Source organism: Coturnix japonica, chromosome 10 (assembly GCF_054131305.1).
Source record: "Coturnix japonica strain WE chromosome 10, WE-NBRP24, whole genome shotgun sequence".
NCBI lineage: Eukaryota > Metazoa > Chordata > Aves > Galliformes > Phasianidae > Coturnix > Coturnix japonica.
Window position 1 is genome coordinate 10,578,694 of NC_140672.1, and position 12,940 is coordinate 10,591,633.

General features: G+C 41.0%; 2 protein-coding genes across 3 annotated transcripts; both read right to left on the bottom strand.

The window, feature by feature from the left end:
• Positions 1-1,949: 1,949 nt before the first annotated feature.
• LOC146759302 (kinesin-like protein KIF20B) lies at positions 1,950-8,040 on the bottom strand. 2 transcript variants are annotated; one of them, XM_085510199.1, is made up of 4 exons: positions 7,582-8,040; positions 7,018-7,079; positions 5,803-5,998; positions 1,950-3,348 (listed from the first exon to the last, which is right to left on the bottom strand). In XM_085510199.1, exons 1-4 carry the CDS (start codon positions 7,772-7,774, stop codon positions 2,597-2,599), a joined length of 1,203 nt encoding a protein of 400 aa, XP_085366325.1. In that variant the 5' UTR covers positions 7,775-8,040; the 3' UTR covers positions 1,950-2,596. The 2 variants fall into 2 exon arrangements, with proteins under 2 accessions (XP_085366325.1, XP_085366324.1); XM_085510198.1 differs by having other exon boundaries at positions 1,950-3,351; positions 7,582-8,031.
• Positions 8,041-11,309: 3,269 nt separating this feature from the next.
• LOC146759303 (obscurin-like protein 1) lies at positions 11,310-12,633 on the bottom strand. Its single transcript, XM_085510202.1, has 2 exons — positions 12,303-12,633; positions 11,310-11,659 (listed from the first exon to the last, which is right to left on the bottom strand). The coding sequence occupies exons 1-2, from the start codon at positions 12,550-12,552 to the stop codon at positions 11,514-11,516; spliced, it is 396 nt and encodes a 131-aa protein (XP_085366328.1). The 5' UTR covers positions 12,553-12,633; the 3' UTR covers positions 11,310-11,513.
• Between the last annotated feature and the right edge of the window lie 307 nt (positions 12,634-12,940).

The window sequence follows — 12,940 nt, forward strand, 5'->3', positions numbered from 1 at the left end:
TCTCTCAATGTCTTCCTACATGTTTGTGAGTGCATTTGGTTACCTTCACCTGTGGATGTGCTTGGGTGTGTTTTATATGGTAGACTGTGTAAATACATATTTGCATAAGGCTGTAAATGCACCAAGGGTGCTTCCTTGTCACTTGAGAGAAGATGGTGCAAGAACTGCTGGGGGGTGTGTGTGTCTGCTGCCATCTGAGGAGGGGAATGGGTACAGTGCACACCTCCAAGTAGTATGAATAAAAGTGCATGCATTCGCTGTCTCTGATAGGGCTGCATGTTTGCATGACCTTCATTCTCTAATAGTTGTTGTTGTGTTTTTTTGTTGTTTTTTTTTTGTCTTGCTTTTTGTGCAATTGCTGCTCTGTTTTGGCTGTTACGTTTGTCGCTGCAGTCATCGCCAGTCATGGAGGAAAAGGTAAATCCTACTGCTATTTGTTAATCATAGTTCTGGAGGTTGCTGTTGGGTGGTCGTGGTGTGATGCTGAAAGGTTCTGTGCTGGCCTATTTCCCCTCTTTGTGTACTGACATCTGCATTAGATTCACTCACATGGCACACTTCCCTTGGCTGGTGCAGAGGGAGCCAGCAAGCTGCTACATCAGGAAGGAGCTCATGCACCCAAAGCAGAAGGGGCAGAGGCTGGATTCCAAACTGGGATCATCCCTGTGTGATTGGACATTTGCACTTCACCTTCCAGATTACTTTAAAAAGTTGTCTTTTCTCCTTTAAATTAGAATCATCAAATCACCAAGGTTGGAAAAGATCCCCAATGATCCAAGTGTCCACCTACCACCAATATTTCTCTTCTAAACCATGCCCTGCCTACCGCATCTACACGTTTCTTGAGCACTTCCTATATGAGCACAAAATACACCTCTTTTCTAAGCAGGGCAGGAAATGCGTGTCACCAGTAACTGTCAGAATGCACATCTGACTTTGGCTGAGGCAGTGAGTTCTGCACCCTCAGCCTACAAAGAGGGCTGTTGCCACCTTGCAATGATGGCAAACCTAGTAGTTCTGTTACATTTTCTAAGCTTTAAGGTCTTACAGGAGGAGCATTCTGATCCAGGTTTTGGCTACTGCAAGCCCTTATAGAGGCTTTTGCTGTTTTCCTCACAACATGAGGTGGAACTAACCAAGTGCTCAGAGTCCCCCTGGACCAGAAGGACGTGGGTGTATGAAAGTCACTCCAAAGGGCTGTAGTCAGCACTGAAAATTTATAGCAACCCTGAGGATATTCTGAACTACTCTGGGGACTGGTAACACCAACATCAGGACTGTGAAACTGAAGTTATCTTTCCTGCAGTTTTTCCTTGATGGGGCACAGTAAGCAGCCATTCCAAGCAGGAGCCATGCTGGCACAGCGGTGCAGTGCGCCGTGTCAGCTGGACAGTGCTCAGAATGGAAAGGCTGAGCATTGGTCTCTTCCGTTAGACATTTTGCTTTCACTTTGTAAATGAACTCTTTTCTGCCCCTGCCATGTCAGTGTGTTTGAGTCAGTCCTGGGGCAGCCTCAGATGCAGCTGCAGTTGTTTTTCACCCGTGGTCACAGATCACAGGATCACAGAACAGGTTGGGTTGAAGGGACTGCTGGAGGCTGCCGGTCCCACTGTGTGATGGTGGTAGCTGAGCTGAGTCTTGGTGAAATGATTGCTGTGTCCAGGAGCAGTGCTGTACTGGGCTGGCATGGAGCCTGATGGAGCAGGGAAGCAGATCGGTGTCTTGCAAGGAGGTGTTGACTGCTGCCCTGTTTCTGGAGTGTTCATGCTGACAAGCTACTTTCTTTTTTGAGTTTCCACCTCCACTGCTTGCTCTACATTTTCTCCCACTGGAACTTGGTCCCCAAATCTGTGCCAGCTTCCATATTGAGAATCAAATCCACAGCTTGCTGGTCACCTGCACTTGCCAGAAAGGAGAGTGATAAAGAAAAAGTAATACAGACATCTGGCTTTATGAGTGATGCATTTATTTATAAGTTTGTATAAATTCTGAATTTTGAGAAGACTGTAGTTGGATATGGAGGAGGAATCACAGAATGCAAGTATTACTTCTCTTGCTTAGTATTAGAAGTGATCCAAAACCCACTGATTTCTGCTGTTGGTGCAAACCAGGTTTGGGGTGGAATGTGCAGAAGTGGCGTGTAGGTGACTCACTTCAGCCTCTTTCTTCGTTCAATGATGCCCATTTTGTTGTGGGATTGTCTGCTGTGGCGTTTTCCCACGGTGCACCCATTTCTCAAAGGACACATTGGTTTGAATTTGCTCGGTTTCTTTGCACTTTTGCTTTTCCTTCAAACACTGCATGGGGGTGCTGATGTCAGTTGTGCCTGTCCTGGTCACTTGACCCCCTTTGACTTTCTAGGCAGATGGTTGGCTCTACCTGTAGACACTCTGGGTCTGAACAAACAGCACCATGGAGCTGTGGGTTTGGGAATCCACACAACTGCTAAGCTGGGGCAAGGAGTGCGGTTCAGTTTCTAATGACTAACATTTTGCATGAGCTAGTGTGCTGTTTCTTTTGTGTATGAAGCTCGTAAACAGCTAACAGATTGGCTTTCCCTCTCTCTCTGTTTCTCTGTTTAGCAGGAAGGAGCGTCCTAACTCTCTAAATGACGATTATGATTTTCAGCATTATTCAGTCCCGCCTTTAGGTTTTCATTGTCTTGAAGCAGTGCTTTGATGTGCTGACTTTTTTGTGAGGAAACATCAACAATACTTCTGCATACTTCCCAAATCCTTTCAAGACTATAGTTAAAGGAGAGGTCCTGCACAAGATCTGAGATGGAAGAAGTCTGCGACTGAATGCATCCAGAACTAATTTGAGATGTCCCTGGCTCATCTTTTTCACAGTCTGAGGAATCCTTTACACTGACAAAGTCAGTACCGATGGCGTGAAACTCTAAGTGACATTTGTATAATTCATCTAATTTGGTCCGCATTTCTTTTACTTGTGACACTTTATCAATTATATATTCTTTGGCAACTTCTATGTTGTTAGTTAGTTGGGCATTTTTGTTTTCAAGTGTCATATTTATAGATTTCTGTTCATCCAGTTCAGAAGCAATTTCCCGATAGTCAGCTTGACCCTGCAGAATTTGTTCACGGAGGGCATCAGCTGTTTCTTCAGAAAAAGAAAGCTCAATACGCAGGCTTGTTACCTGCTTACTGAAATCTTCTTTTCTATTTTTTTCTCTTCTGCATTGTTCTTCAAGCAGAGCTAAATGACGTTCCAAGATTTCAGTTCTTTCCCTCAGTGCTAGTACTTCCTTTCGGTACATGGAGCACTTTTGCTTCATGTGTTCAATTTTCTTTTGCTCTACAGTGTTCTTTTTCTTTCTCTCATTTACAACTACTGTAAAACAAACAAACAAACAAACAAACAAACAAAAAAGGGAAAAGGAATGTAGCTCAGATTGATTAAAATCATTATTACATAGCAGTTCACAACACCAAGTAGCAACTTCTAAGTGAAAAACTGTCATAATATGCAAGCCATGCCCTCACATCACATAGTATTTGATACTAGTGAAGGAATTAAAGTTCTCTGAACACGTAATCAGGTGCCTCAGATTTCTATACAGAATTAACAGCAAAAGGTTTTCAGTCTGGAAGAACACTTTTACCATGGCACTACTCAAACCTTACACTCCACACCAGTAGAAAATCTAATTAGATTTAAGAAACATGGGAACGAGATAGATAATTCACAGCTATATTCTTTCTATCTTCCGTGCTTCAGCAATCCCTATAAGGCAGCCAGGAATCACTCCATCTACATCTAAATGGTAGATAAACAGTTCTCTAAGAAATTTCATTCCAACTCACAGTCCTCTTACTTTCAAAAGAAAGATAAAACCCTGGACAAGTTGATCACTTAAGTGTTGATATCTGTCTCTCTTATTCAGTTGATCTCTAAACAAAATATGAGGATTCCTACTTCTGTCCACACTTACTCTTTTGCATATAAAGTTCACTCATAAAGTTGTACAAATTTGCAGATTCAAGTTTCCATAAATATTCCATTAGCTTGGGGCTGTTTTTTTCTTTAACTGGTGAGCAATTAGCTAAAATCACATGCATTTTCTTTCTATCAAAAGCGACTTCTGCTGTATTTCATCATTGCTTTAGAATCCAGTTATGTCCATTCCATAATATGCATACTTTAAGTATTAGAAAAATAAATATAAGTCAAGACTTACTAGGGATTGTGTCACCACAACAATATATTCCATGGTGATTCTTGTACAGTCCTTTTATTACTACAACTACAGAAATGCAGAATTTTATAGCGCCCACGTGCAGCCTGCATTACATACAGATTCACATGTACTACATGGAAACAGCCTCTTAACTCATCTAAGGAGTTTTATATACAGCCCTCAACTGATTTAAAAGTCATACTGAAGAAACAGCAGTGGCATATTCCACCCCAAACCAGGTTTTGGGTTTTGACTGCTGCTCCCAGCAACACTAGTGAGGGGAATATGATTTATAAGTAATCTAAACACTTTATGCTGAAAACAACAAGCAAGTACTAAAGCAAGATAAATAAGACTAGGGAGAAGATGTGTAATGATCAGTCTTGAAGCTCCTTACACAGGAAGTAGGGAAAAAGCATTATTACAGAGCATAGGAAACAAGACCTAAAAGCTCAGAGAATGGTGTAAATACCCTGAACTTTAAGCTGAGATAACCTAGCATCTCCTAAAACACTTTTGCTCGTGCTACTTATATAACTAATTCTACAAAAGAACCAGCACAACATACCTGTGCTCATTGTTCTACTGTGTATATTTAACATAGCTAAAGAATATATATTAAGCAGTTTTTGAAATTGGACGCTATTAATACTCACAAATAGAAGAAAATTTTAACATGATTGAATACTCAGTACTTCTTAACAGAAAACTTCATGCTGACACTGTGACTATCAGCTACCCATTTTAATTCCTATGTGGAGCATTGCTGTCATTAATTTTTAAATGAGAGCTTTGGTCATATGATTAGAACAAACCCACTACTATTTGGAGTATGGAGGAGTCCACATCCCTCCCTCAGTCTCTGGTAAGATGCTTATATGTGATGCCATTCAGTGGTCACATTAGGATTCAATATTTATGCCAAATAAAGGCAGCAGGGACAAATCATCCAAGAACAGCATCTCATCCAAAGAAGGCCTTGACTTTCTCCCTTGCACATATTTTGCAAGAGGAATACAAGAAAGGAAGGGAATACAGCTAAGTTTTAGATTTTCCCGTCTACATTGTATATGCCTTCCGTAATTCTAGGAACACTGATGCTCAGCTGTGCCCAGAAGTGAAGTTAAGTGCATCAGAACTTATCCAAACCATTTTGCTCAAATATTGCCCATGAGCAAGCAATTAGCAGGTCGTCAACAATTTTGATAGTTGCTTCAGGAAAAACAAAACAAACAAACAAAAAAAAGCACTTGAGCAGCTGATGCTACTCAGAAGATCAGCAACAGCAGTTGAAACAATCCTAAAGAAACTGCTTTAAAAACTATTACCAAATCTGCAAGTGCATCAACAGATGAGGAAAAAGCAGCAAAAAGGAAAAAAATAGTGCAAAAAACTTTTATTCTTAAGCATTCAAAAATGAACAGCATAGGACCTTCTGAAAAAGGGATATTTACATAACAGTTACTTCTATTTACAGTTTAACACAGTGGCTTTTCTCCTTATACCATAAGGTACGCGCTTCACAGCCTTTTGCTTCCTATCCGGAATAGGAAGCAATTTATTGTTTTGGAAGACACCCTGTTCAAGGATGGAAGAAACTGTACCTTTCTTTGGAGGTGGCTCTTCCACAGTAGGCTTATCTTCATCACTACTGCGCTTTCTTCCCACTTCCAACTCAGTTTTCTCTTGTTTCAGTGCTTTAACTGAAAGCACTGAAAATTGGCTGCTTTCAGTTCCTTTATTAGTGTTCTCTTCTGCCGGTTCTGCTTTAATGGTAGTTAAATGGTAGGTAGTCTTTTCCTGTATTGATATAAGATCAGTTACATTGAAGCTTAACAAAAGGAGCACTTAAGTCTCAGTAATCTTCTGTAGGCAAATATTTACACAAAACCATACAGCTAAAATATTTACCCGGTGACTCTATAGACATCAGTTACAAATTTCAATAGCAGACACAACAAGTACACCTTCAGATAATGACAAGTGCAATACTCGGTAGAGTATACAAGGGAAAGCAAGAGCCTAGCAGGTTACAAAGTAAAAGACTTGCACACAATCAAGAGTTTACCAGTTTATCAAAGAATTTCCTGTTTCCAAGAAGTCAACAAAATTACAAACATGGTCAAAGAGCAAACGGTCAGCTCTCATACAAGTTCATCACATCACACTTCTGCTAAGCTGCTAAAATCACTTTCATCGTGACAGATATAATCCAACCTTAAAGCTTAGTCAGCTCTGTCACGCATAGTTTAGATTGTGTCCTTGACCACAAGTGAAGCTTCCTTACTTACAAGATGACGATTGTTAAGCCATGCTGGCACTGCCAAGGACTGATTATTCATCTTTAGTAACTTATGAAAAGAAAAGCCTCAGAAGTGTTCAGGCCACACAATCTCACAGATAGAGTTGGAGCCTTGTTCTTGGAAGAAGTAATAGGTGAGGACATGACTACTCATCACAGTCAGCTTTAATACCATGGAAATACTAAGTTGCAGTGATGCAGACAGTCAAAGACTAAGAAGGGTCAAGTTGCTAAGCTTACAAGGTTAGAGATCTGAGTGACAGAATTAACTATAAATGTTTTCAGAGCTACTTCAGGCTACCAAACATCAAAAAATGAACAAAAACCACCAGAAGTGGTATGCACACATACTTAATCAAGCTAGTCTTCACATATTCAGTAGCTCGCAGTACATTAGTCAGGATAAAGTTTTATGGACTGCATAGAACGTGTAGATATCCTGAGCATTCATAGCATTTTAAGCTACCACAAGTTGGTATTAAAACAATTTTACACAACATCTTCTTGATAAAGTTACCTCAGTTGCTTCTTTAAGTTGCTCAACAGACTCATCCAATTTAATCGCCTGCATTTCAAAGTCTGTAACACACAGAAAAGGTTGTATTACATAAGTAGCCAATAGATAGTTTATTAAGTAATCAATTTTTCCAGATATTCTAATGTTTAGGTAGCTTTTGAACAGATTAATTAATTTGCATGTGGTCTTCACTTATTGGGAGGGATTCAAAAGTTTTCTATATTTCTTGGAACGAAAACATTGCATCAACAAGACATAAAGAAGAGTAGAGATTACAATATAAAAGTAAAAATCAAGATATAGATATATAAGATATATTTAACCCCATACTTATGAAAGCGTAAAGCTGCTAGTTGCAGTTTAAAGGAGAGGGGGGAAAAAAGAAAAGAAATAACCAAAAACCGTGGAATTGCTGAACCTGAATATACACAAGGAACAAACTATCACTTATCTACAGGCTATGGTTCCAAAGGTAGAACATCTCCTCTAATTCCTACTCAAACTGGTTATTTCTATTTTAGATTAATGAACTATTTCTTCTACCTTTCACATCGCATAACTCACCTTTGTTCTTCTGCATCAGCTCTTCTTCAGTTTTAAGTAGTTTGGTGTTTTTCTCTGTTAGCTCTTCTTTGGTCTCCATCAGTTCAAAGTTAGTTTTCTCCAGCTGCTTTTCAAACCAGCCAGTATCTTCCTTCGGGTCCCCCAGGGATACAATGGAACTATGTGCTGCCTCAGCTTGCTCTTTAATATCCATGACATCATAATGCACAGAATCAAGAATGCCCTCAGGATCAACACAGGTGTCAGGCACTATGCTATGTTCTCCACCCTGAAACGTAATTTATAATCAGTTAAAACTGGAGAATAGCTGACTACATAATAGCTGTTATTTCTACAGATAGTCTGGATAGCCACTATGAAGACAGCCATACAAGAAGCTTTTAATTTCAGCTTCAAAACCCACCTCACAAATTCACATACAACATGACAGTGATTCATATGGGGGGAAGATAAGTGGCATTCTAGTAACAGCTAATATATTTTATAGTATTTGATGACCACACTCCCTTTTTTTTTTTTTTTTTTTTTTTTTTTTAAATATTACCCCAGATTGATCTCCTTCAAATTTAACGTACAAGTTTGGACTCCCCTTTTCTTTGTATACAGCATAAATTTTCATTTTGTGTTGCAGAAACAAGGAAAATGCCCAAATTCCCAAAGCTTTCTGAAACTGTTCTTAAGGCTCAGCAACTATTCCTGCTAGATGAAGAATAGATGTATCTTGCTCATCATACAGCAACACAGCATGCACTTCTTTGTAAACAGCCTTGTGTTTCTATAAGATGTGCCCATAACATTTAAATAGTAAAAAGGAAAATATTTAAGAAAAAAAAAAAGAAAAATACCAGGGTGTCATGGTTTAATAATTTTGTAATTTTGCTATCAGTATTCCACATCATAACATCATATAAAGCATGAATAATTTTACTGCTCCCGAACACTTGCAGTATATTGATGATATTGTCGTGTGGGGCCATACAGCAGCAGAGATTTTCAAGAAAAGAAAACAGATAATCCAAATTCTTTTGCAAGCTGGTTTTGCCATTAAGCGCAGCAAGGTGAAGGGGTCTGCACAGGAAATCCAGTTCTTAGGTGTAAAATGGCAAGATATGCATCGACACATCCCAGCAGATGTGATTGACAAAATCACTGCTATGTCTCCTCCCACCAACAAGACAGAGACCCAATCTTTTCTGGGAGTAGTGGGCTTTTGGAGAATGCATGTCCCAAACTACAGCCACATAGTGAGCCCCCTCTATCAGGTAACACAGAAGAAGAATAATTTCTCATGGGGTCCTGAGCAGCAGCAGGCTTTTGAGCAGAGAAAACAAGAGATAGCCCGTGCCGTGGCCTTGGGGCCAGTACGGACGGGACAGGATGTAAAGAACATCCTCTACACTGCTGCTGGAGAGAAAGGTCCCACTTGGAGTTTGTGGCAAAGAGCTTTAGGAGAAACCCAAGGCCAACCCCCGGGACTTTGGAGTCGAGCATATAAAGGGTCTGAGGAGTGCTACACTCCAACTGAGAAGGAGATCTTAGCCGTGTATGAGGGCGTTCGGGCTGCTTCTGAAGTAGTTGGGACAGAGGTTCAGCTCCTTCTAGCACCTCGCTTGCCTGTAGCCCCCCTGTCACGGACACAGGTAGATTTTTGTTTAAACCGTGACAACTACCCAGAATGCAGCATAAGGGAATTTTTGCCTAGAACTCCGGAGGACTATTTTTAACTCAGAAAGGTCAGAGATAGAAAGTTCACACTGATTTCTGGGTCACCAGCCTCACCGTACATCAGCATTTTTGGTTTTTAAATGATACATAAAGTTCTCAATGGCACTGCTCTAGTTGGTAGTTCTTTCCCTTTCCGTGCAGCTTGCTCTGTGCATGGCTTGTGAACCGCTATTCAGGCCAGACAGCTGCAGCCCCAAAGACCTGCCATAAATGTACAAATTCTACCAGGATAATGTCTTGGTAGTGGAGAAACAGGATGCGCAGTCATATGGCTCTCACACATACCTTGTACAACCAGCTTGGCTCTGGACTGGGCATCACCAATGTCACAGGTGTACACGTCACTGTCACTTTTCTCCAGATTTTTTATGCACAGCTGCAGGTCTCGTCCTTTCTGTGCCCTCTTGTATTTCCTGCCAGGCCTGAGCTCAGCAATGCCTTTCCTCCATATGACGAAGGATGCGGCTTTCTCGCTCTGACATGTAAAAAGTGCACTTCCACTTTCTTCAATTTTCACATCTGAAAGTTCCTTGATAAAGTAATTAGGTTTTTCTGGAAGGAAAAAAAAAAAAGGATGAGGGTGTAGGACAAAGGGATTTGTTACCCCAACAAGTCCCAAGCATACAGAGGTGTCCTGAATCTCCTTTGCCCTCATTTCAGAATATTACGTGGAGATGCAAAGAGTCTAAGAAGACCACAGAGTCCATCCATTTACATAGGTTTGATAATTCCAGTAGATATCTGGAAAGTTCAATACCATTATACATGTGCTGGTAGGATCTCATCTGATCAAGTGCATATAGTTTGGATTACACATATTCAATATAGACTAATTCAGATTGCCATCTTTTCTTGGCTCACTAACACCCAAGATCATAGAATCATAGAATGATCACAGAATCATAGAGTGGCCTGAGTAGAAAAGGACCTCAAAGATCATCTAGTTTCAAACCCCCTGCCAAGGGGTCACCAACCACCAGACCAGGCTGCCCAGATCCACATCACACTGGAGAATCATTCAGTTTCCAGATTATTTTAAGGAAAAGATTTTAATCCATCATATTTTCTGAAAACTAAGAATTGATCCTGCTCAAGGAAACAGAAGAGAAAAACATCACCCACAGGCTGCAGATATTTACCTCGACTTCTCTACATGCCATCCCCAGTGTGCTTTTCAACTCACCTTGCACAGTGACCCTGGCTTTTGTTATGGAGTCCTCTGTCTCACAGGGGTACTCCCCACTGTCCTTGGCAGTAGAGTCATGGATGATCAGAATGACCCCAGTTCCCTCCTGCTGCAAGTCGTACTTCTGGCTTTTTCTGATTGCTTTGCCATCCTTGTACCACCTGATGTTCAAATCCGGTTTTGACAGCTCACAGCTCAGGCTGATGTCCTGCCCTGCTGCTGCTGTCTTATCCTCCAGCTGTTTTGAAACCTCAGTAGGTTTTCCTGGAAGAAAACATTGCTTTTTGAGTAACATACACTTAGGGTAGGATGCCTCTCTCAAAATACATGCATCTACATGCTGGAGATAAGTTAGAGAGGCACTTGCAACAGACGCCATCCTACAGCCAGCAGTAATCTGCAAAGTACAGACAATAGAATTCCAGGCACCATTAATTCTCTCTTAAATCTACCCCATTGAGGATGATGAACCATGTCTGAAAACTGCCTCTTTCTTCTCTCCACTCATCACACTGGGAGCCTCGGATGATGCTCTCAGATGCACATGCTCTAGATAGGAATTTGTTGTACAGCTAGATGATGTGAAGGCCATCCCTTCAGCTTATACTTAGAGGATATTTGCTCCCACAGTTCCCTCAACAGAGCATTCCTGATTTACTGTTAATGGAACAAGCTGTAGTGAGATGCCCATTTCCAACACTACCCCAGTGCTTTGGGTAGTTCTCACATTTGTGTAAAATGTTTCCTCCTTTTACTTATTTTTAAGAGAAATTCTCAGTGCTTCGAGGTTCAAGTAGAAGGTTGCTATTCACTTTAACCATATTATGAGTTAGCTCTCACGACAATCTTATCAGAAGACAGTTGAAGGAATCAGACCCCAGAATCTCTCCCATCTCATTGCCTTTCACAGAGAGGCTTTGGAGGTTAGACCACGGGCAGTAAAAACGACTTCCCCAGCGTCAGTAGGAGTCACACTTTTGATAAGGAGAGTCTATTTCTGACTCACGTTAGAAGCTTTAAATCACCCACCACTTTCCACTCTGCTTCCATTCAGTGTCCAGTTGAACTCATCAATGCTTTCATGGGACGGAATGCATTCAAAAGTACAATCTTCTCCCTCCTGGATTTCAGTGGTTTTCAGCCGTTTGGTAATGCCACTATTCAGCTCTGGAAGGTAAGAGATACGTTAGTATGAGGTTTATATGGAGAAAAGGCATTTGTGACTGACATGAGTAGCAGCACTGGTGTTTTAACTCAGGATTTGCAGAACATGGCTGCATTCCTTACAGATGTATTCTCTAAGACATTCTCCACTCAGAATTACCAGAAAGCTATAAAAAAAAAGAGACGTGAATCTCTTGGCTTTGCTCTGGAAGAACTACAAGGCGAGCAGCTCAGCCCATGGAGCAGAATGAAGATTCAATGAGCCACAGAGGGAACAACCTAACAGAGAGGACAACTCTAGGATGCTGTGTGAGAAAAAGGGTTTTGCCTATGACAAGAAATCAAATGTTTCTATTAGCTAATTTGTTACCATCCTACCCTACTGGTGTTCAAACCATTTCTCCATTTTAGGGAAATTTAGAAAGGAAATATTTCCAGGACATTCTTGACGTGTTTGGTGATTTTCATGGCAAAATGAGATACATTTACATCAAAAGCAATGGGAATTTTCCAGACATCACTGCACTAAATTGCAGTAATACACTTCTATTGTAGAAACTATTAAGGCTCATGGGGGAATAGGTGTAAGACATAGTGACCACACTGAATGTGCTTTCAGCACTCCTTTACTTTCCACAGTACTTACCCTGAATGCCGACCTTTGACTTGGCAACATCAGTGCCAATATCACAGGTATAGAAACCTGCATCTGACTTCTCGAGGTCATGGATAAGGGGACATAGGGTCTTCCCAGACTGTACCAGCTCATACTTGTTGCCAGAAGAGAGCACAACACCGTCCTTCTTCCACACTGGTTTGACCTTCTCTTTAGAGACTTCGCATTCCAATTTAATCACACCCCGCTCCTCAACAAAAACATCATCCAAGGACTTCATGAAGACAGCAGGCTTCTCTGCAATTAAACAGGCAAAACAGAACAACGTGATACAGAAGTTGAGACATTTCCAGTTGCTTTCAGATTTTTAAATAGGGATCAATAAATCTTTACCAGCACTGACGACACCAGTATAGAACCTAAAGCGATTTCATGTCCGTTGACTGAATGCGCTTTATGGTATTCTGAACTAATCAGGAGGAGAATACAGGGAACAGGAGGGACAGCCTGCATTGCCGGTGGGTGGGACTGATATCATATGAAGTAATTGGGATGCAGCTCTTCTAAAGCTGGAGAGCTGGCATTGCCCTCACGTACAGCAGAGCTCATACAGCAGGCCTCAGGATTAAGAGGATAAGCTGCTGAACAATTTTGATTTTCCTGTTTTA